At 40.9% G+C, this 23774-nt stretch overlaps 1 protein-coding gene across 9 annotated transcripts in view; it reads left to right on the forward strand.

Moving 5' to 3' along the window:
• trpm3 (transient receptor potential cation channel, subfamily M, member 3) overlaps window positions 1–22707 on the forward strand; it is a 162905-nt gene extending 140198 nt beyond the window's left edge. For 4 of the 9 annotated variants that reach the window (XM_076890779.1, XM_076890777.1, XM_004544345.3 and 1 more), the window contains 12 exons: window positions 1750–1779; window positions 3124–3416; window positions 4518–4746; window positions 7247–7414; window positions 9687–9827; window positions 11020–11148; window positions 11735–11986; window positions 13266–13440; window positions 15654–15804; window positions 16354–16547; window positions 16703–16835; window positions 17152–22707. In XM_076890779.1, the coding sequence (XP_076746894.1) occupies window positions 1750–1779; window positions 3124–3416; window positions 4518–4746; window positions 7247–7414; window positions 9687–9827; window positions 11020–11148; window positions 11735–11986; window positions 13266–13440; window positions 15654–15804; window positions 16354–16547; window positions 16703–16835; window positions 17152–18772 (3516 nt within the window). In that variant the 3' untranslated portion in view covers window positions 18773–22707. Of the gene's footprint in view, window positions 1–1749; window positions 1780–3123; window positions 3417–4517; window positions 4747–7246; window positions 7451–9686; window positions 9828–11019; window positions 11149–11734; window positions 11987–13265; window positions 13441–13900; window positions 14030–15653; window positions 15805–16353; window positions 16548–16702; window positions 16836–17151 lie in introns of all 9 variants that reach the window. The other 5 variants (XM_076890774.1, XM_004544343.3, XM_076890775.1 and 2 more) reach the window with 3 other exon arrangements.
• The last annotated feature ends 1067 nt before the right edge of the window (window positions 22708–23774 follow it).

Genomic DNA, 23774 nt, shown 5'->3' on the forward strand with positions numbered 1-23774 from the left:
GTCATTAATCCAAGGAGCAGCACCAGCTAAATGAGCCTCATTATCAAACGTGTCCTCATAAGGATAAGTGGATAATAATATATTTCTTATACTAACATATTTATCAGAGAGTCTAAAGGTCAGCTGCGCTTTGCGGATGGTAATTAATTAACTTTTAGATGCAAGTTTTGATGATTTTTACCTGACAAATGGCAGAAAAGGAGATCTGCAGTGGGAGGTCAGTGAGACACGTGACTTTTTTTGGACAAAAAGATGGGAGCGGTTTTTAGTAATTTTGTTTTTTATCAATACCAATTCCAGAAAAATATTAGTCTGAAAGTACAGCAGAAAAATAGGTAGGAATAAAAATGACTGAGTCCAACATTTATGCTGCACTTTTTGAATTTATCACAAAAACCAGAGTTACAACATGAAAAAAATAAACAAAAATGGAGACTTCTTTCTGTTAAAAGGGAGTTTTTCCTTCCCAGTGTCACCAAGCCTGTGATTTGGTGCTATCTAAATATATCTAAGTGCATAATTACTTATGTAAGTGTAATTGCCTGAAATCAGAAAAAGGCACCAATATGTTTAAGGGATTAATTTTGGGTTTCAACTGAGAAGTATTTAGTTAATATGCACATACTTACACAAATTTAGCTTTTATTTGTGTGTCAGGGTGCTGTTGATCAGCACAGGTTAAATATATGAGCATTGCTTCCCCTGTTATTCATTTACACATCAAGTAAAGTAGGAACATTGCATGCCCTATCATAAGCCTAATGCAACAAATCATCTTTGTGTAGCAGTTGCTCTTCATTATGCGCCGTCATCATCATCAAACTGCACACAGTTCATTACAACCCCACCAGCAAGTTTTCTTGGTGATTAGTACACACAACCAAAGTGACAAAGTGATCTCTGAAATCGTGCTTTGTTTGATGGTTGTGTTTTATACTTCTGCACAAGTTGCACATTATATACATTTCACATTCTGTTTTCTCATTCTGCCTCGAAAACCTGCACACTTGTGAGGAAAATGTAAACATGCATAACTGTATAAAACACAATACTTAATGATGCACTTTGGTATTTGCACATTCAGTCGTGTGATTGTGAGCGTTGTGTGCAAGTGTGTATGTGAACCTTTGTGCATCTGTTTATCTTACTGTACAAGACTGCATGGTAGCCACAAAGCAGCTGGAAAGGCACAGATAACGTTTGAGGTAAGAAACAGGAGAGACAGAGCAAGGAGGCAAAATGAGAGACAAAGAAAGACAGAGTCACCTCCACTTTAACTGGGATTTTCTAGACCAAGTGAATGCACAGCCACATAGTTATGTGCATGCACACATAAACACATGTTAAGGAAGAACAAAGTCTTGAAATAGATGTAGATATCAGAATCCCCACAAGAGATTTGGGTTATTTTTACCAACTCAGATGATGGCTCATGAATACATAATTCATACATGCCCTGCTTTAATGCAGATACACAGTACTGTACCAGATCTACAAATATAAATCCATTTAATACATGCAAGCAGAAAAGGATTAGATATTATTGCCATATATACAGTCACTCAAATGAGCACAAAGTGCCATCCCTAAGTATCAGTTCCATTTTGAAGCATGCAAATAAAAGTCAGTGATTTACTCTGTTTAAAGGATCTTCTTGGCCTGTAAGTCTTGTGCATAAAAAGTAAAGTGTGCTATAAAATACATTCAACAAGGTCTCGCTGTGTGTTAATGTTTCTTTTTCATTTCTAGCCCAAGGCTCTGAAACTGCTGGGGATGGAGGTGAGTCTTGATCCAATCATGGTTGTTATTTAGTCATTCCTTCACTGTTCCTAACCCTTATCTCTCAAGCCTCTTCACTTAACTGATCTACAGTTTACTCATCTAAATAAGTGTGCTCATGTGTGCCGTGTGCCTCTCAGTAGATGAAGGGAAGCTCTAGATGTATATTTAATCTATTTTGCTGGTTAGTTTTATACATTTCTGAGTCAGCTGAGTGCTTTTCACACAAACAGCCAATAAAACAAAACAAAGTCATTTTGGTTTACAGCTTTTTCTCAGATTTATGGACTTTTTAAAAAGCTGGAGACTCATGCTCCAGACAGTTTAAATGCATATATATCTTGCAGTGCATTTCAAAGCAGTCCTGCTGTATTCAGCTGAATAAGCTATGGATGACCTGATCAGATTCATGTGGTGTGTGGTGTAATTTCTTAAAGCTTCACAAAGCACTGTTCCTCGGAGGTATTTATACGCATGGAACAAACATTCCTTTGTTTTTCTGTATGTTGTGAATTTATCCCCCATGTGTCGGTGTGTGTTCTCTGTTGTTTTTGCCACGCCATTACCTTTCTATCTTCACAAAGCCTATTTATCATCTAGCCAGTATGTATGTCAGAAATACTGCTGTTAAAGGGTGACAGCTGTGAACCCTGAAGGGTTTCTTTTGTAATACTTGCAATCATTTCAAGCATTGCAATAATTTCATTTCTGAATATCACTGAAATTTGCTAGCTTATACCAGATATTTGTCACTATCTGTAATTGCTGAATATTTTACTGCTCTGCAATCTTTTATGTCCAGCTGATCTCTTGCACTGAAAGTTATTTTTCAAATGGATTTAGCTGTTTTCAACAGTCTAAATGTGAAATTATGTCATTTAATGACTGACTGGCAGCAGCTATGTCTCCAGAGACAGAGAGCCAACTTGGTGAAAAGCCAATAAATTTACCTCTTGTAAGGTTTTTTTACTATTAATTGAACTGAAACTATATTATAAAGAAGTTAAATTATGTTTAAAATCATGCGGAGATGTACATGAGCCCATACCCGCTCTGCGTTATCTAGATTGTTTAGTATTTGGCACATTGTGCTCTAGCTTGTCTCTTCAAAATATAACTTCCCAAGCATTTATAGAAGATCAGTTTAGGCGTCTAGATGCAGTCGAACCAAAGTGTTCTTCAGAGGTTTACATCATGTAAAACTTTCAAATTTCTTGGCTGACACTTGTGATCAGTATTTACAATCCAAACCACATATATGCATAATGTTTTCCTTCTATACAGAAAAGATCTGAAAAATCCCTAAGAAATACTTTTATACAGATGCTTCTGTTTCCCCACTAGGATGACATGCCAATCCGAAGAGGTCGTCAGAAGACGACACGTAAACGAGAGGAAGAGGTAGACATCGATTTGGACGACCCAGAAATCAACCACTTCCCTTTCCCCTTCCACGAGCTGATGGTGTGGGCTGTGCTCATGAAACGTCAGAAGATGGCGCTGTTCTTTTGGCAGCATGGTGAAGAGGCCATGGCCAAAGCCTTGGTGGCATGTAAGCTTTGTAAGGCCATGGCACACGAAGCATCTGAGAACGACATGGTGGATGACATTTCCCAGGAACTAAACCACAACTCTCGGTGGGTGACATGATATATTTTCATGTTATCCCAATCTCTCTCCGTCTGGCTCACTCTTTATCTTTCCCTCCCTCTGCCAGCTTATTCGGTTTAAACAGGATATTCAAGTATAGTTTTATATATAAATAATGTATATTGTAGTACTTAGAAGAGCTGGAAAACATGGAAACATGCTGTAAATGATTAATGTTAACACTGAGCTAAGAGTCTAGACAGGAGCGTCTACCTCATACATCAGTATGTGTAGGTGGATGTACATACACACATGCCTTCCCTCATACAAACTGACCTGTTTCAGACTAGCTCTCATGGGATGTAAGTGACGCACATAAAAAGATCTAATAACATGCATCACCATTAGTTAAGGATGGGCATGTGAGATTGAGGTAATGCCTGAGATGAACACACACATTTGAAAAGATAACCTTGTAATTGACATATTTGGAGTTAATTGTCCAAACAATATTTGGATTCCTGAGTGAGTTTGTATCATATTCTGCGTCATATTCAGGATAATATTCAATTATGAACCAAACATTTTTTTATCCATCCATTGTATGTGAAGCCACTAATGCTGCTATATATATATATATATATATATATATATATATATATATATATATATATATAAAATAAAAAAAAATTGTTCATAATTGAATGTGATGCTGTAAAAAATTAATGTCCTGAAATGAAAGTATGAGAAAAGTATTGTGTAGGATTTTGGAACCCAATTAAAAATTTGATATAAGCGATGGTACTGGTGGTACTGGTACAGATGTTGCTTTGAACATCTGAGAAAACTGTTGTGTTTCTGCATGTATTTGTGTTGGCCACATCATATTTCTTTCATTTATCAAAGATATGTTGCATTTAATATTATCCTTGTAAGTCATCTAAACATTCACCTTGTAACCAATTCACACCGCACAGTTTTTATGTTTGTACATGTGTTTTATGCCATAATAATACCCTCAGACTTGGGGCCAGGTGGCCAGCAGTGTTATGACCAGTTGAATAACATTTTCACTTTTAGGCAAAGTATATTGCTGTCTTGATTCATGACTCAGTGTGCTTGTATACATACTTTATATATTTTCCCAGAGAGTTTGGCCAGCTGGCTGTGGAGCTCCTAGACCAGTCCTATAAACAGGATGAGCAGATGGCCATGAAGCTGCTGACATACGAGCTGAAGAACTGGAGCAATGCCACCTGCCTGCAGCTGGCTGTAGCAGCCAAACATAGAGATTTCATCGCTCACACCTGCAGTCAGATGCTGCTGACCGACATGTGGATGGGGCGCCTGCGCATGCGCAAGAACTCAGGGCTGAAGGTAGTACGCGTCGGGTAGATGGTTGGGTAGAAGAGTCTGTGCATTTAAAAGCAATGTCCTTCTCTAGTGTAAAAGATTCATGGTTGTATCCCCTCAGACTGCCTGTAAAGTAACGAGATACCTATCAGTTACTCTGTAGGTGATACACCTGCATAAGAAGTAAAACCTACCTGTAGTCAGCATAGCACATAAAATATAAATATACCGTAACTTTCAAGTAATTTAAAAGCAGTATTTCCATGATGTAGCTTGTCTGTCAGAGTGCTGGCATGCATATTTTTCAGCTATAAGATGGATAATCTGTACGTAGCTTGGTCATGCTTCAGAGATTTTTTAAACTCTTGACTATCTCTTATGAGTTATAGGCTGCAGAAGATGTGTGCAAGTGGAAGTGGAGGAAGTCTATAATGAGGACATAATATACAATAATGTAGTTATGTCCTTGTTTCATCTCGTGCACGCTGTGTGCATGTTTATCCTCACTACATACAATTGGCCTGAACCATACGAGTGAAAAATTAACCTAATCCAGAAAGTTCTGTTCACGGGGAATTAAAAAGGTCAAATGAGGAACACCTGAAGGGGCTATGATGAGTCATTGTTCAGGATTTAGAGTGCATGCTGGACTGTGAGGAGTAGGCAGGTCACCACTGGCGGTAAAAAGCGTACGCTATCCACACCTGCCTCTCAGTTTAGCAAAGACTTACTATTACTTATCAGATGGACAAATCTGAACCTACACCTGGATTGGTTAATACCAGAAAATTATGTAATATCAAATGTTCGTGTTCTCAGTCACTTTGGTCTTCCAGGGTGACCAGCGACACTATTTCATAGCAGATTAACATCTTAAGGTGAGTTTATGTAGGTGAAATGATGTACTGTACTTAAAGATCAACCCAGTCAAGGTTGCTTGTGATGGTGGGAGGAATGGCCATCCAGAGAAAAGAGGTTTATTGGACAATAATAAGCTCGACACTGTCAGTGTGATCAGTGCCGGACTGCTGGCTGAACTTCTGCCACAACTTAATTAGTATAAGCCTTCAAAGCCATCTTTTTAGGTCAGAGGGGACGGGAGAACTGACCTTAATTTAGTCACAAAAAAACCCCTTGAAACAGAGTGCAATGTATTTTACATTGACGCTCGTGCGGTGAACACCCCTTTTAAGTCAAGGAAAAGCTTTTAGTTAAGACTGGTGGTTAAGATTAGAGCAATATTTGCTCATGTGGGTCTCCAAGACATCTGGTGGTAGAGTGATAGGCAGGGAGCTGCTCAGTTCAGAGGTTAGACTTATTTATGCTGAAGAGTTGCACTGGGATTTGCTGAGGCTGAGATCACACTCATTCATACACCGAGCGAGGGGAGTGATGGGTCCGGCTTTCTAGCATCTCAGAGCGAGAGGATACTGCAAGTGCTTTAAGTGTGATTTGGCCTTTGCAGGAGAGCGAGAGAGAGAGAGCGCAAAAGAGAGATAGAGAGAGCCCTACTAAGGCAAACTCACTGGAGCAGTAAGACAGAAAGAAGAAAAAGTGGAAAAAACAAACAAACCGAGATGCATCAAGGAGTTTGTGAAATACGGAGAGTATCATTGTTAAAAATGTTGTCATAATCATCCGTGTGCACAGCTTTTGAATGTATTTATATCACAACTGGAAACTGGAAAGATTTCAGTGGACTGTAAGCTGTACACTGCTTTCTTTTTCTTTTTTACTGTGAAGCACTTTGGTTTTAAACATGCTATAGAAACAGACTTTACTTACTTACCTTATACATCAGTAAGTAATGGTGCGGTTGCCTTAAACACCCTCATAAAATCGGGGATACTACCTGCTTTACTGTGATCCTTTTCATATTCTATATTTAATCCATGCTACTCATCTAACCATCTAACTTTACTGACAGCTATTTTGGTAAATTATTGAATCCGTTTTTAATCTTAGCCCTTAACATATTTATGACGAAACAAACAAAAAATAAAAATTCACTCTTAACAAAAAGATAACTCATTACCCTGATTTTCATCTTTTTCTCTTATTCTTTACTTCCCACTGTGATCACGTTTGACTTGCTCTTGCTTGCCTATTAGCTGCTGAAGTGTTTACAGCACAGCTGCCATTTTTTTTAATAGCCGCTCGAGATGCGTGTGTCCCCGTCATCCATCTTGGCAGCACAGGATTCTTGCTGCATGTCCTTGTCTAATGCCTTTATAATTGACCTCCACCGTTAGACTAGCTGTTGTAAATACCACAGCTTTGTCATTCAGCTAAAAGCAGGTCAGGACAGGATTGGGAGGTGTTCGTGAGAGCAAATGCTTTATTATGTGAGGTTCACATGTGTAAAATAGAGCGATTTTGAAGGTTTTTTTGCTCCAGAGTCTTTGTGTCCTAATTTCCATGGCGCCTCTCATGAAATTAGTGCTATAGCATAACACTCTGTGATTTGTCACTTCCAGCTCTTCCTTCCACATCCACTTCCTGTCTCCCTCATTTGATCACACAGGTAATATTAGGGCTGCTGCTCCCACCATCGATCCTGAGTCTGGAATTCAAGAACAAGGACGAGATGTCCTACATGCCCCAGGATCAGGAGGCCTACCTGCAGGAAAAGGAGGAGGAGGAGCCTGAAAAACCAGTGAAGGAGAAGGAGGAGGAAGACATGGAGTTCACAGTAAGATCTTACTGTGAGACGCAGTACAACTCCGTGGTGAGAGAACCCACCTCAGCCCTGCATAGTCAGAATCGATACACATATTCAGACTATGCACACACAAACACACACGCTTTGTTCGATCTTAAAACTGCACCCAACCCTGACACTGTTTCCTTTTGTAAATATCTCTTGTGGGCAAGTTTTTAAACAATGTCGGTGCTGTCCACAATGAGATGACACTACACACACTCAGACACGGATATATGCACACAGTTCTCCACGCACACATATTTGTTTCCCTATTCTGGCCAGCTGGACACTTCCTGCCAAATTGGCCTTTCTGTTTCTCATCGTCTCAGCAAAGACATGATTGTGGAGTTGTAGCGTCTCAGTCTGTCGCCGCTTGTGGGTTCCCTCGTGTATCTTTCTCTTTCCGTCTATCTTCTCCTCTGTTTCTCTCTCACCCACCCCCTTCCCTTCTCTCTCATTCTCAGCCCAGCTCTCTCTTTGCTTCTTTATTACTTTTGCTTTCTATCTTTTTTCCTGCAAATCTCTCCCTCCCTCTTTCCCCCTCGCTCTTTCTCTCCCTCTCTGGTTCTTTCTCTCTTTTTCCCTTTTTCTTCAAGCTCAGGTCTGATTGAGGTACAGTACTGTATGCTAGCCAATTGCTTCCCCTCACTCTCTACCATCAGTGATGGCTTGCTGCAGCATACCACTCAGCATGGCAGCTGCTGAGCATGGGAGGCCCAGGCTTTTGCATTATATAACCATGTCCGCCTGCTGCTGCAGAGCTTAAATCATGCAAAGTCTGAGCACCTTCTCCCAGCTCACAGCAGAAGAGTTGGTCCATCTGCATAGACACAAAAAGTACCGAAGAATTAGAACTCGCTCCATTTCAGTCCAGGTCAGTTCTAGCGACGATGCCAGGATCCAGCTTGTGTGTTCGAATGAAGACTGGAATTTGAAAATCAATTTCAATGCACAAACTGAATCCGTGGCTGTCGCGTGAAGCGGCTGAACTGAAGTTGAATGCCTTCCAGCACCACTGTGCATATTTTCCATCTTGCATTGAGCAAGCCAGCAAGCCAGTGCAAACATTCACGAAACGGGTCTTTTTTTTACACTTGCAGTCCTTGAGGCACTCTGGCGTTAAACAAAGATTCCCCGCTGCTAGAGAATGTACTTGTAAAGAGCCCCTTCCTGTTGCCCTGGCTTCTGACTGCACAAATGCAGCGTCACTTACTTATGAATCACACAAAGATTCATACATATATACACGGACTGCTACACCACAGAGGGAGATTGTATTTTCGTGATATGATGATCAGATGCTTGGCATAGAACACACTGTAATGGATGTAAAAGCCTGTCTGATAGCTAAAATGCATGTTTAGTGCAGTTAAGGCATGGTGTGATTTACACACTGGCGTCTGAATTTGTTCATCCTGAAGGCCCTGTCTGTGTGTGCCTTGGAGAAAACTTTAGCTCTATATGTTTCACATATTTGGGGCATAAAACAAAATAGAAATCCTCTAGTTCTTACTAAAAGTGCTCCTTTTCTTCTAATTTCATAGAGGTGGTTTTTATGACGAGTCTACCTATTCAACGCCCTGGGATGTACACCGACTCCTCATTGCATATTTGAACCATTTAGACCAGCTTTAAAACTTTAAACGTTGCCCAGGTCTGTTACGCTTGTTGACTTAGAATACAATTCCTCTCAGAGGTCTGGTGTTGCTTTGACATTAAGACCATGACCCATAAAAAAGTGGGCTCCGAACCCTCTCTCATGGATAAGGAAATGTGTCACAGATTGAAGTGAGATATCTATGTCTTATCTTTCCTTTTTTCTGTCTTCTTCCTGTCAGTACCTTGTCTCTTTTTTGCCTCCTAATTGTTGTCTGAGACACAATCCATGAGTGTCCATGTCTGCGTAATACTCTGTTACCAGCCTTCCAGCCTTCACCCAAACTCCACCTCAAACACACATTTCACATTTTGGAATGATTGCATTGCTTGTGCTTGCTTCTTTAATTATGATATTAAAACAGTGCTGTAGCCCATAATTTAACCCTCTCCCCCCTTCTCCCTTTTCTCTGTTATTCAACTCTTCCTCCTCCATCCCAAATACTCATCCTCCTATCCATCCTTCCTCTGCATCTCTACCGACTCCTCCTCCCCCACCTTTCCCATCCATCACATTTCCCTCTTCCCACACTCTCTATACTTTAAATCCTCACACCTCTCACTCCTTCCTCCCTCGCTCCATGTGGGGTTTGCATTCGCCCAGGCAATGCTGGGCAAAGTAACCACAGAGACATCCAGAAAGAAGGATGTTGAGGAGGTTCAGAACCGCCACCGCCTTATCCCCATGGGACGCAAGATATACGAGTTCTACAATGCACCAATTGTCAAGTTCTGGTTCCATACGGTCAGTGTCAGTTTCAGCAGCACCACCTACATGCTCTGCTTCCTGTTGCTACTGTCACTGCTTACTGTATTTCTGCAACAGCATCAAAAGCCTCTACTTTCATGCTCCCTCCATTGTCATTAACCTCCCGTTCCAACCTGACATTGCCTGGCTTGACGGTGTGGGAAAGTATAGTATGAAGTAGATCTGGAGGCTGATGGAAGCAGCATTGAGAGAAAAGTATAGGAGGATGAGGGTGGGTAAGGAATTGAATCACACAAGAAGGCTTTTTATTGACAGTGTGAATATTGACTAAAGTTTCTGGGCCATTGCCACTAGGTTAACTACTACAATATATAAATATTAAATTAAGCTTTGGATTTTTCAATTATCTGTTTTAATAGAGCAGCTTACATGTAGAATCTGTAACTGTTTATGTATAGCTTGTGTGGTACAGTATCTGCCTATGAGCGTGTGTGCTTTGTTTGATTCTGGCTCATTTATTATTTTTCCTTACCCTATCTTGGGTTGCCTGAATTTGCTTGCCCAGTGAAAACATCTCTTTAGCACCGGCAGGGATTTCGCTGTTTATTTATGCAGAGAAAATATTTTCACTGCTCTTTGTTTCATCCTGTTTTCCTCTCTCTGGCTATTCGCTCTCCTTCTCTTCTCCACCCCCCACCGTCTTACCCCACTTCTCCTTTCTGCCCTTCAGGTTAAAGAGAAATACTCTGTGGTGCCTTTCAACTATTGCAGATGTGTTCTCTGAGCCAAAATGGAGTTTTTAGTCTTGTTCCCAATTTAGATTTATACCTATGACCTGATGTGTGCTGTCCAGGTTTAATAATTAGCTATTGTGTGAAGCAAATGTGCATGTGTAGAATGAACACCGGTAGAATGCTTGTTTTGCAGATGGAAAAAATATGCGTATAAACCAGAAAGCCAACATGTTTTTTAAAAGATTCAGGAGACACATAATGGAGGTACCTTGACCCCAAATATCTTTTATCAAAGCCTGAAAACTGCATTTATGGGAGTTGCAATGAGGGTCAGGACTTCACTCAATATGTGTTTAATTTGGGCAAACCCCCTTTCACTGAATCTGTTTGCAGAGAGATAATTGATCTTCATTCGTGTAAAGTTTGCTAATGTGTCTGAAGCGCACAAACTCATAACCATGCTGATTTTTCTCTGCTGTTGCATCACTATGCAGATGGCATATGTGGGCTACCTGATGCTGTTCAACTACATTGTCCTGGTCAAGATGGACTTGTGGCCTTCTCCTCAAGAGTGGATTGTTATCGCTTACATCTTCACCAATGGCATAGAGAAGATGAGAGAGGTACAATAGACTATAAATGTAGACCTGTAGTGACCTCTCTAAGCAAGTCTTCCCTACCGGCCAGCCAACTGAAGACCCAAAGTGTCTCCGGCAGCTTATTTAGTGAGTTCAGTGGTGGAGGGCAAAGGCTAATCATGATGTCCATATCATCTAAGTCTCATAGCAAATAGGTAAAATGTACATATATCAGAGAAATAGATGTAAAAGAGTGTTTGGTAGTGGAGATGCAGGCAGGCCACAGAAATGGGAAAACCATGAAAGCAAAAGAGTAAAGTGAATAGAATATAAAGGTATGTGGCCATATTATGTTCATCCTCTGTGGCTTTGTTTTTACTGTAAGTATATGAAATGCATTCATCATTGTGTCAGCTCATTCTGAGCTGTTAGATTCTCCGATAGGTGAACTCATGCTGCCCTCTTATGGTGGTTGTGATAGAGTGCATTTTTCTGTTGTGCTATTTTTGTCACTTTTTAGAGTCACTGTTTATTTTACCCTTTAGTGTCTGTATTTAATTAATGCCATTTTCTGTCATCTCTGCATTACAGCATCCACATTTCTGTTCATTTTCCTCTGATTGCTGTTTAGATCCTGATGTCTGAGCCGGGAAAGTTGTTACAGAAGGTGAAGGTGTGGCTTCAGGAGTACTGGAACATCACAGACCTCATGGCCATCCTCATATTCTCTGTCGGCATGGTGCTGCGTCTCCAGGAGCCACCGCTCATGAGTTATGGACGGGTGATTTACTGTGTCAACATCATCTATTGGTACATCCGGCTGCTCGACATCTTCGGCGTCAACAAGTACCTGGGTCCCTATGTGATGATGATCGGCAAGATGGTGAGAAGAGGAAGGGGAAGTCAACTCTGTGTGTTTAGGCATCCCTATTATAATCTGCAGTATTTTTCATATTTTCCTTCCATTATCTGGCCTTCATGCCTATCTGTTTACCCTCTGACTTTGCCCAACATCATCTACAGTATACTGACTGTAACAGCTTACTGAGTTTGATGATTGCAAAGGTTTAATCTGTAAGCGGTAAACAAGCTTCTGTGCCTCTTAACTTTATTGTTTGATCGTAGAGAGTTCAAGATCAGAGCCGATACAGACATGGAGATAAAACAACGGGGGGAGGGGGATCAAAGAGCCAGTTCTGTATCTTTCTGATCCTCGACTGTCCTGGGCATGTCCCTGTTTACCGCTGGACGCAGACTCTTTGATATGAAAATCAGCAGTTAGTTAGAGTTACTTAAATTGACAGTGATTTACTCAAATAATTTGCATATGTGATGAGCAGGTTTGAAGTCAACGTTGTTCACAGGCATAAACAGGGTTTTTTTCTGGCTCTGAACAAGCTCAGGGGACTGACTACACATGCAAGCACTTCCTGTCCACATACAGTAAAAACAAATGTGTGTTTCACCTAATTTAATATAAATCTTTTTAGATTTATCTTATTATCTGAGTAATTGAGTCATTTTTTTTAATTACACCGCCATTGCTTTTACTTGGGCTCAGGTTTAACCATCTTTTGGTGCCAAGCACTTATCTATGCAGGCTAATAAAGCTAATAAAGAAATGTAAAAATTGCATTGTAGTTACAGCCAAAAGTATCAACTGTGTTCTTACTAGTTTTGATGCTTTATTCTGCTTATTAGTGTGCCTTGCACTTTTCTTTCTTTTTAGTAATAACAACTTTGGTGACAGCTGTAGCTCCAAGTTTGCTTTAACAGGGTATCTGAATGCAAGATGAGCGACAGTCTGAGTGCATCAAAAAAATGCACAAAAGTGTTCGAAGGATAAATAAGCCCAAAGGGAGAGTGTCCCCTTCAGCCCTGAAAGTGCTCAGAGATTGCTCTAAATTAAATGCATTTTAAATATTGACTTCAGGCTTCGTTCCAAAACAAGTTAAATTAAATTTCAGTTGACCAACTTACACTGGGAAGAATACTAATCAAAAAATGCAAATGCAGACCAACTGATTTTCCTGCAGTGACAGACACGCTCATTACCTATTTCCCCATCCAGTGTCATTATTTTCAAAATATCCTGTCCTCGTTTTCTCTTTCCTTTAACCACTCACCTCTTCCCTTCTCCTCTTCCTCTCTCCCTCTGTCAGATGATCGACATGATGTATTTTGTGATCATCATGTTGGTGGTGCTGATGAGTTTTGGGGTGGCACGTCAGGCCATTCTTAACCCTAACGAAGACCCATCCTGGATGCTAGCCAGGAACATCTTCTTCATGCCTTACTGGATGATCTACGGAGAGGTGTTTGCCGACCAGATTGACCGTAAGTTCAGGGGCGAGAGTGTAAGCTGTTAGACAAAATGCGTTTTTGTAAGGAGGAAGGAGGGAGGAATGACGGAAGCAGTATTACTGAAAACACCAGTCTCAGTATGAAATTAGATTTCATTTTCACTCATTTCTTCACAGCTTGAACTATTACTTGAAGATGTTTATGTGCGCGCGCATGTGTGTGAGTGTGTGTGTGTAACACATACATAATAAAACTGTTTTCCTCGGAGACTAATTGCATCTGCAGTCATGTAGAGAGAGTGACATTCTGACTCAATAAATTATAAATAGACTGTGAGAAGTGTGTATGTGGAAATGTCCAGAGAGTGAGAGTGAGTTTTGTGTGCTGCTCCGTTCTTATCTTTTTGTGTGGTAATATTTGGTGGTGTGTACAGAATGTGAGGAGTGGCCCAAAGAGAAGAGATCTGAAATAATGTTTTCATTCTTTGTTTCAGATATGCATAGTAGGAAGGTACAGCAAAGGCTGAATGAAAAACTCTGGCTGGTCGAAAATTACTTACGCACTCATGGAACCTGGCGTAATAATGGTCCATCCCACATTGCCCAATGCAGTCAAAATCCCAGTAAATCTATAGCTATAGAACTTAATTTAACCACATCTACCTCTCCCACCTCTCCTTCATCATCGTCACATTAATGCCATGTCATGCCCACTGCTACCACTAGAGGACCACTTGATACAAAAGTGTGCATGCAGCTCCATGCTCTAAGGCTGAAGTTGCCCTCATGTGTTGGCATCTTGGGTCAGCTACTGAATATCAGCAGTGTTTTCTACAAATAACAGAGCGGATTTTAAAAGAATCCAAAACTCCTGATTCCCTGACACTATCAGTCTTCTCCAGATCTTTTATTGAGACAACTAGTAGCTTGACCTAAGGCCATATCCTGCAAGCAACTTTAGACTCACAAATTTTTGCACTGGCTGGCAAATGGTAATGTTACATGGCAGCAGCACTATTCAAATGTGTCTGGTCTTTGTTTTTGGCAGGCTTTCACATCAGGAGGAAATATCAAAGTTTAAAATTTGATATTCCGTTGATGTTTCTTATCCTCTCGTTGTTATTCGATTTTTAATTTGTCCCATTTGAAGAAGTGACCCTGCCATGACAACTCCATCTGTCACATTAAACCATGTCACCCTCCCCTTACGCCGGCTCAGCTTCTCACCGAAGCAATTGCAACATTGGAGAAATATTTCAGCCGATAAATCCGACATTTAACGTGACTAAGCACTGAGACTCAAAAGCTAATACAACATCACGCAGGAATAAAAACAAAAGCATCCACACATCAGCACCACAACATATTTATTAACCACCTCTCATCATCTATAATCTGTTTTTTCAAGTGGTTCAGTTGTCAGAGTTTTTAAATCCAAATTTTTTGGAAGGTTAAAAAAAATTAAATGGAAAAATTACTTCAGTTCTCTGTCTTTGGGCTGCATTGCGTGAAACAATTGAGCACCAAGCAATGATGAGTATGAGTAGAATGAATCTCAAAAGCAAACAAACCAACAACAAATGCTGAATGTTCCCCAGATAAGCCACAGCAACTGAACCATCACAGATGGAAAAAACATTCTAAATACATCTCAAATGATTCAGAACAGTCAACCATTGCTGAATGAAGCTATGGCTCGCATATGTGACAATATATTTTAAACACGGACGACATGTTTAAATATATTGTAAACGCAAACTGTGGTGACACATGACAAATGTGTTTTTTTTCTGTGTATGTGTGTATTTTGTTATCAGATGCACATCTGTGTACATAAACCCCTACCATTATGATTTCCACTCTCTCCTACCGCCACTTTAAGAAAAGAAGCATAATGATGAATTATGCTTCTTGTTTGTTTGCAAAATAAGGAAACGTGCATTTTTTTAAAAAAAAAATATATATATATTTTGAGGTCTGCTTGTCTCTTTTAGTTGATCGAGTATACATTTGAATGTTTGATAGTTTCTTCAATTTTCTTAGTTTTGCTTTATTTTAATTCTGATTATATACAGCATCGTCTGTTTGTTATCTGTTATTATGTGTCTGCATGTATTTCATTTATTTTTTGTGCAAAACATTCTTCTGAAATATTATTAATGATGAATGGATGTCTTTATCTAAAGATATAGTTTGCCTTCTAGTAACTTGTTTGCTTGTTTGTATTTATTTTGTGGTGATGCGCAGCCCCCTGTGGGCAGAACATCACTACAGAGGACGGTGTGGTGGTGGCTCTGCCTCCGTGCAAGACGGGTGCCTGGATTGTTCCAGCGATCATGGCCTGCTATCTGCTGGTGGCCAACATACTCCTGGTTAACCTGCTCATTGCTGTGTTCAAGTATGTAAAACCCTCCAATAGTTTTAGCTTTTGCACTTTAAGTAGACACCGCAGTGTTTTAGAAATGCAGCGAAGCACAAAACTCAGTTATTTTTGGCTGCATGAAGGCAGAAATTATTTATTCTTGTCCTCTAGCTCTCATAAGAAAGGATGACAAAGATGAGGATTCATCTTAGCAATATTAAATTGTTTTTATTGATGTTTTTTTCCCTCATATTCAAAAAAATGGCATCACATGTAACTTTTATTTGGGCACTGAGGCTGGTAGCTAATTATAGTATCATAATGGGATGGTGGTTTTTCCACATGGACATTATCAGACTAATGGTCGGTTGCTGCTCTTTTATATAATCAATGAAGCAAATGCAGTCGTCCTCTTCTCTGCATTAGTGTTATTACAAAAAAAGCAGACAATATAAGACACAACAGTTAAACTGAAGGTTTAGTCAGACTTTCTCCTCAAAACTCTCTTGATTCGGTTTATTTTAGCTTACAGCAGATGTAATCTTTCTCGGCTTGTATGGCGTCTCTATCTGTGATTGTCTGTAGTAATACATTCTTCGAGGTCAAGTCCATCTCCAACCAGGTGTGGAAATTTCAGCGCTACCAGCTCATTATGACCTTCCATGAACGTCCGGTCCTTCCTCCACCTCTCATCATATTCAGCCACATAACTATGGTCCTCAAGCACCTGTGTTGTCGATGGCGCAAGCATGATGACGATGAAAGGGACTATGGACTGAGTGAGTTGCACACATACAATAACAAGCTTTTTGTAATAGAACTCGTTACATTTATTCCATTTTAGTGCAATAAAAGTGTCTGTTTACGAAAAAAGAAATCTCTTCAGTATTTCTGAATAGTTAGCGTTAACACACTCAATCCCTTTCATCCACAGAGCTTTTCATCACAGAAGACGAACTGAAGAAAGTCCATGATTTTGAGGAGCAGTGTATAGAGGAGTACTTCAGAGAGAAAGATGACAGATTCCACTCATCCAATGATGAGAGAATCAGAGTCACTTCTGAAAGGTCAGACATGGCTGCACTCAAAAGCAGTGTCCGTATTAAAACCATCAAACAATAGAAATATAGAACATATTTCAATACTTATTTCCATTTTTCTTTTTCTGTACAATGGCCAAGAGAGCCCAGCGCACTCTAGCAAAAGAAACTAAGGGCAAAGAGAGAAAAGAAGCTGATCAATCTGATAACACAAAAGTGAATTTAGAATTTCCTTTGGCGTACAGAAATGTGTAGCTAAGAACACACACTGTTTTCGCTTCTCTACTCTACCCCCTCCAGTGCTTTTATGATGTTTTTCTCTCATTTCTGTCTCCTCTGTCAGGGTGGAGAATATGGCGATGCGTTTAGAGGAAGTCAATGAGAGGGAACACTTCATGAAGGCATCACTACAGACTGTTGATATTCGTCTGGCCCAAATGGAAGAGCTAATTGGACGAATTACTGGAGCGCTGGAGCGCATGACTGGTGTCGAGCGCGGGGAGGTCCAAAAAGCACGTTCTCGGACTTCGTCTGACTGCACAGACTCTGCATACATACTCCGCCAGGCTGAGTGCCCTGAAGCCGCATACATTCTCCGTCAAAGCAGCTTTAACAGCACAGAGGGGAACTGCTACCGCCTCCAGGAGGCTCTAGAGGGAACAGCTGAGGGTTCCATGTCTCCTCCTTCGCCCACTGGCATAGCAACACGGACCAGAAGTCATTCATTTTATGTTGGAGCTGGTCGTGCTGCTGAACGGGGAAGTAGAGCTGAGCGAGCTGAAAGTTTCTTCAAAGACCGCTCCCTCAGTCTCCACAGAGCCAACAGCTCACAATCTGTGTCCTCAGCTGCCGGCCCCAAGGAGTCTAAGCCCCTCCCACTGGCGACGTTATCGGTCTCCCAGCAGCACCGTCCGTCATCCTGCATTGATATCTATGTCTCAACGTCTGAAGAGGTGGGGCCTGCGGAGGTCTTTCTAGATCCTCTCCGTATGGTCCCACCTCTCCAGAGAGACTCCTCGCTGCAGTCAGATATAATAGAGACGGTGCTGCCTGGAGGCCGGGAGTTCAGCAGTGCTGCCACCAGCGGTTTGGGCGACAGGCACTCGGAGGGCGGTGCAGGCAGCAGCGGAACTGCTGGAGCTATGTTTGATGATAGTGCTGCAGCTGATTTGTCATTATGCTCAGCACATCTCTTACCAGACAGCACATTACCTCCTTGGGATATGGAACCATCCCCACCTCCCTCAGCAGGGCTGCTCGAACGTTCTAAGAGCAGCCGCTACCTCTCTACCGCAGGCACAGGATTCCTGGATGAGCCTCCTCTGGTCAAGTCACACAGCCTCATGTTCACACCAAGAAGCTGTTATGGTGGGATTGGGGCCGGAGTCCAGGTAAAGGCCGCGGAGTACACCAGCATCACTGACTGCATCGATACACGCTGCGTCTCATCTCCATACACCCCCGCAGAACGCTCGCAGTCACCTGGAGGTTCCACTTCATTCCCCTTTGATAAGCCGTCGGACGTTGGTTCCTCTCATCCAGAGAGAGAGGCAGAGCTTAGTCACACAGAGTCTGATCCTGAGGACCCTGATGACCTGGTTCCACCCCCTGATACCCCTCGGCTAGGGGTCCTAGGTGGCCCCAGTGGGGCCCCTCTCTGCTCCCCCTTCTCCAAGCTGGAGCGAGCAAACAGCTGCTCGTCAGACGACTCCCATCCTTCGCTCACGCTGGCTCCTCCGCACCGGAAGAGCCTGTCGGTGAGTGAGAGGATGGAGAGAGGACCGGGTCTGGGGGCAGACAGGGGGCCTGGGCCTGGGGGGCGGGGTCTGGCAGGAACCAGAAACCCCTTCCTCAGGAGCAAGTCTGGAGCAAGACCTGACACAGCCAAAACTGACAGCCTCTCAATGAGGAAGCTGGCAGCTCCGTCGGCTTTCCGCAGCTTCGATAGACAAAACTACACGTGACAAGGATGTGTAAGTGCACTTGCACACTGTTAGGACCAGAGAGGAGTATTGTGAGGGCCGAGGGCTAAAGTGATAGCAGGGTGAAGTTGCCCTTAGATGCTAATCTGGACGAGATCTAAGGTTGTTTTTTTCCCCCGCATTATATCTCAGATTAGAAAAATGTATTCATAGTCAGTATTGAAGGGCAGCTTTACTCTGAATCATGAATCTGCAGAGAAGGATTGGAGATATAGGGGTCCTACTGTACACCAGTCAAAACAAAGAGCTATGAATCTAGACTAGTTTTTACCTCTTGTAGCTAAGTAACTCTCAGTTTGGTGTTATGGCAATGGAAGGTGTATTCGTACTGTATGTCTTCCACCCACCACCTTTACTTCAAGTAGACATCTTTCACTGTGTTACATCACATATCAGTCACACTAGTCACACACAAAGTATACTGTTACTCCTAGCAGCTTTATATGGTAGACACTGTCAAGTCTGAGAGGCCAAGGGAGAGGAGAAAGAAAGAAATGACACCCACCTCTTTTGCCAACATAGAGTCATTACTACTGCAAAACCTTACCTTCAAATACATTTTCCCTGCTTCATATAATCCTAACTCGCATAAACTCAACCCAGAAAGACACTAACATTTCTGGCCACTTTGTGAAGAGATCAGAAGTCTTTGGACTTCACTGCACTTCAAATTACCTCTAAGTACTCAATCTTTCACATAATAAATAAATATTTCATTTTTGAAGGATACAGTTCTTTCTCTTCTGTTTGTATATTGTAGCATCAGAGAGGAAACGACTAAAGCACTCATCTTTGCCAGAAACAAAGCAGCATTTGAACACACTGCAGTCAAAAAGTCGGCATGCCACCATGTATCTCCTGCGGCCGTGCTTGAGGCACTGTCCTGAGGCATCATGTAAGGGCGTGAAAGAGAAAGGCGCTCCGCGTATGGTGACATCCTCATGTTTATCCGCGCACACACTTGGTCAGTGAAATCCTACATATCACTTGGAGAGATACCTTAGTTTATACCTGACTCCAGAGAGCTTTTACAAGTGCAATTGCAATAGATGGGGACAAGGGGGCGTTATGAGCCTGTGTGGGAAGCAACGCTTGCTGGGCAAACCTGATGTGAACCTTAGTTGCCCGCACCTGACACCAAAAATCTTTTCACTCCAAGAATCGTAGCTCTCTTGTAGCCCAGCCCTCTTCCTTCAGGTTTCGGCAGTGGCATTATTTTTGAAATGGTTTTTACATCCGCCTGCACCTAACAGATCCGTCCTTCATCTATCCAATAACTGTCATCCATTTGTTTTTCTCCTTTCATTCTTTTTTTTAATTGAATTCAAAGCAGGTCACTGCAAAAAGAGGCTTATTTTAAAAAACACACAAAAAAGCAGTTGCCTAATACTAAAACAAATATTGAAATAAGCATACAGATCATATTGAAGGACCTTGAATTTATTTCTGATTGATTTATATTTGGAAAAGCTTCGGAATGAGTTGCCAAGTATACACATTCTAGCTGAGATTTATTAAGAAAGGCATGCATTTTAAAGCGGCATGAAGGAGGAAACATAGGGTCATTAATATTAAAAGATGAAAGCCAGATCAGTGTTTTTAAAAAAGTTCTCATTTTTTTTATTGTAAAGAAAGAAGTCTGAAAAAGAAGATGTCTTTTTCCGATAGCTTTGTAAAGACAAAATAGCTTCAATCAATAGAATTCTTACTGATTTTTAATGTTTGTTTTTATATTTTCTCACTCTTATGATTCAGTTTTAATCATGTTGCTCTTCTTTTGAGATTGATTCTATTTATTGACATTTTCTTGCTCCTTATTGATAATTGCAGTAAATGCCTGTTTGAATTACAAAAATCAATATTTATATCTTCTCAGTGATATTTTTGTCGAGTATTTTCTAATTAAGCTTTTCAATTTAATAAAAGATGACCATCTACATGCACTAAATGACGATGTATTATATTATTTATTAAATATATAGACTTGTCTGATATAATGTACATTTCGATCATATTTAAAGTATTTAAAGTAGTTTTTATTGTATGTTTTATCAACCAGCTTATGAGAATTTTCTAATGTTGACAAGGCAATACATAGTTGCCAGTATACCAAACTTAGGGTGCCTTTTGGGCATGGATGGAGTATGTGGGGACTGAAGTGATTCATAAATCTGTGAATTTCCTCTTTTCATCTTTGTCTTCTGTTGTGAAGAGGCCAAAAAATCAGTGGTTATGTTCTCACAGACATTTGTTGTTCTCTTTGGACACATCTGATGTACAGAGTGGGGGAATTGTTGTTATCTGTAAACTGTATCATTGCTTGTATGGGTATTTATTTGAATTTCTTCACCAGAACACATAAAAGATCTCACTGACAACAATAGCTTTGGAGGACAAAAAAACAAACAAACCTGCGCACGAAAACGAGGGTGAGGATGTGATATAAACAGTAGGTGTCATTGCAGTAACTGGTCTTTCTTGCTCGAATTGGATTAAATCATGTGGTACTACCCAAATCTAATGATCCAGGACTGTTAAAAGCCCCCAGGTGATGTCTCTTAATTTGCGAGCTACAAAAAACATTAAACAACTGTGGTCCTGGGCAAAGCGCCACACCACGTGACCAGTTACTTTTCTAGGTAGAATCTGGAGATTGTCCCTTTAACTTTGTAATCACAACAGAAGTTGCAGTTAACCCCAATTGTGTGCAGTGGCTGGATGGCAAACCTAAAAGATGAGAGTTTTAATTTCCTCAACACATATGTAAGTCATAGCATAGTTTAAAGATGACGGTCAGTGCTCAGGGACAACATTACCCCAGTGATGCAAGATGGAAAGTTAATCGTTGAAAGAAAGAAAGAAAGAGTCCAGTATAATCACTGTGCTTAATGAGTCTAACCCAGAATCTTTTTGATCATAGAAAAACTATATATTTTTGTGTTTAGGTGTTCAGAAATGGCAATACAATGCATGAATGTCTTCATACCTGATCAACTTGTTCTACCACAAAAGTTGAAAACACCAACAGTACAAACAAAAGTGAGGAATGTCTTTGCAGTCATGCTTAGTTGACTCTTGCATTTTGAACCAAACCAAACTCTGTCTAACCAAATGGAAACACGCTGAGTCACAGCTGTTGCAGACGGGATTAACTAGGCAGAGGTCACCTCAGTCGTTGCAGGGCCAGTCAGAAAACAAAATGACCGCGTTGGAATGAAAGTTTATGCCCTGCTATTTGACCTTACATTCTCTTTTATTCTTTTCAAAGTTCCTTATCCTCATATACGAGAGAGCATACAAGTCCGAAGCATGTAGAAACTTGTTAAGGTTTGTACATGATTGTGTTTGCGATATGCTGACGAGACTGTTGTGGAAGGTACTGACAGGAGGCATGCGTGTGTGCGTATGTTTGTACGTGCGTTTAATTAAACTGCGTGTGAATCGGAAGTGTAGATGACACTAATAACTGGGAGGCATGCCAACACAACACAACCCAACAGAATCTTAATGTACAGTATTTTTTAAATATTTTACTACACTGTCTCTTAAAGTTTTGGGGAATCATGAGCATATGTGATAATAATAATCAACAGATTTGCTTCCCTCCTATGAAACCTGTGACTCGTAAGCTTTAGAGTATCACGCACATGTTTTTTCTGCAATAACTTCTGATGTTGTTCGACTAAAAGGGACTTATCCCTCTACTGGTCACACTTTATTTAATGTCCTTTAAATGCATGCAGTTCTTCCACTCAGAGTGTACAGAGATGATGTGTAATGATGACTGAGAGAAAGATAGAGAGAGATTATAATATGAAATTAAAGTAGTGAGTATTTGGATGCAAATACAAATCTGTATTCTTCAATGTGAATAGGATCATGTCTGGCATGCATTGTTAAATAAACAATTAAATAGATTTGTGTCTTGTCTGTTTTTAATTCATGTGGATACTCAAGCAATGAATGACAGCACACTGAGTGCCCTCACCACTACCAGCTGCTTTGGATGGTTTAACACAGGTATTTAAATGCATCCATCTGCACTGCTCCTTGCATCTTCACCATTAACACCCACCTTCCTCTTGCCTACCTGTGTCTTGCTTCTACTGACTTTCTCCCCTCTTCAGAAAAGAAGAATGAAAGTTCCTACACTCGCTACACATTATAACACCCCAATATCTGATTGGGACAATGATTTAAACTCTGAAGTTAAACGGCTACAGGTACATCAGCATCTTTGACTCCCTTATGATGTATCTCACCTCAATTTTATTTATATGGCACTAAATCACAACAGCGGTCACCTCAAGGAGCTTGCCCACTGCGCAAAGTGACATCGGCGTGACAAGTGATGGATCAATATAGACATGATCTGCACGTCTATCCGACATCCAGTGTTTGGTGGGCGATATTGTAAAGACTTACAGTAGTAGAGTGAGAAAAGCAGCTCAGGTTACCCTTAACCCTCTTAAGGGAACCCAGGCTTCAGGATCCAGCCCTAACTAAGCCTTGTCAAAAGGAAAGTTTTAAGTGTAACCTTAAAAACAGAGTGTCTGTCTCCTGAATCCAAACTGGGAGTTGGTCCCACAGAAGAATACCTTGAAAGCTTCTAGTTTTAAGCAGAAACTAATAAAAAAACAAAAACAAACAAAAAGTCTTTGTAGGATACATAAGGCAACAAAGGCTCATAAGGCACTGGAGCACATCAAGCTGTTCTGCAGATATGGCAACAAACCCCTGCATTGACTGTCCTTTGTAAAACTTCTTACACTGCCATAAAAACACAGCCTGGAACTGGTCCCAGAGTATAAATGGTTTTCACACGCTTTCTTCAGCTGTAATAGAAATTCTTCAGTAATCAGCTGAGTACTGAGTACTTGAATATATTTATGTCATATTGGCCAGGGCCTGCATACAAACGTGGTTTTACATATTAACGTGAAGGTTTTACACTCCCTGCCGTGCCCGCGCTGTGCCTGTAGTC

This window comes from Maylandia zebra, linkage group LG12 (assembly GCF_041146795.1).
Source record: "Maylandia zebra isolate NMK-2024a linkage group LG12, Mzebra_GT3a, whole genome shotgun sequence".
NCBI classification, from domain to species: domain Eukaryota; kingdom Metazoa; phylum Chordata; class Actinopteri; order Cichliformes; family Cichlidae; genus Maylandia; species Maylandia zebra.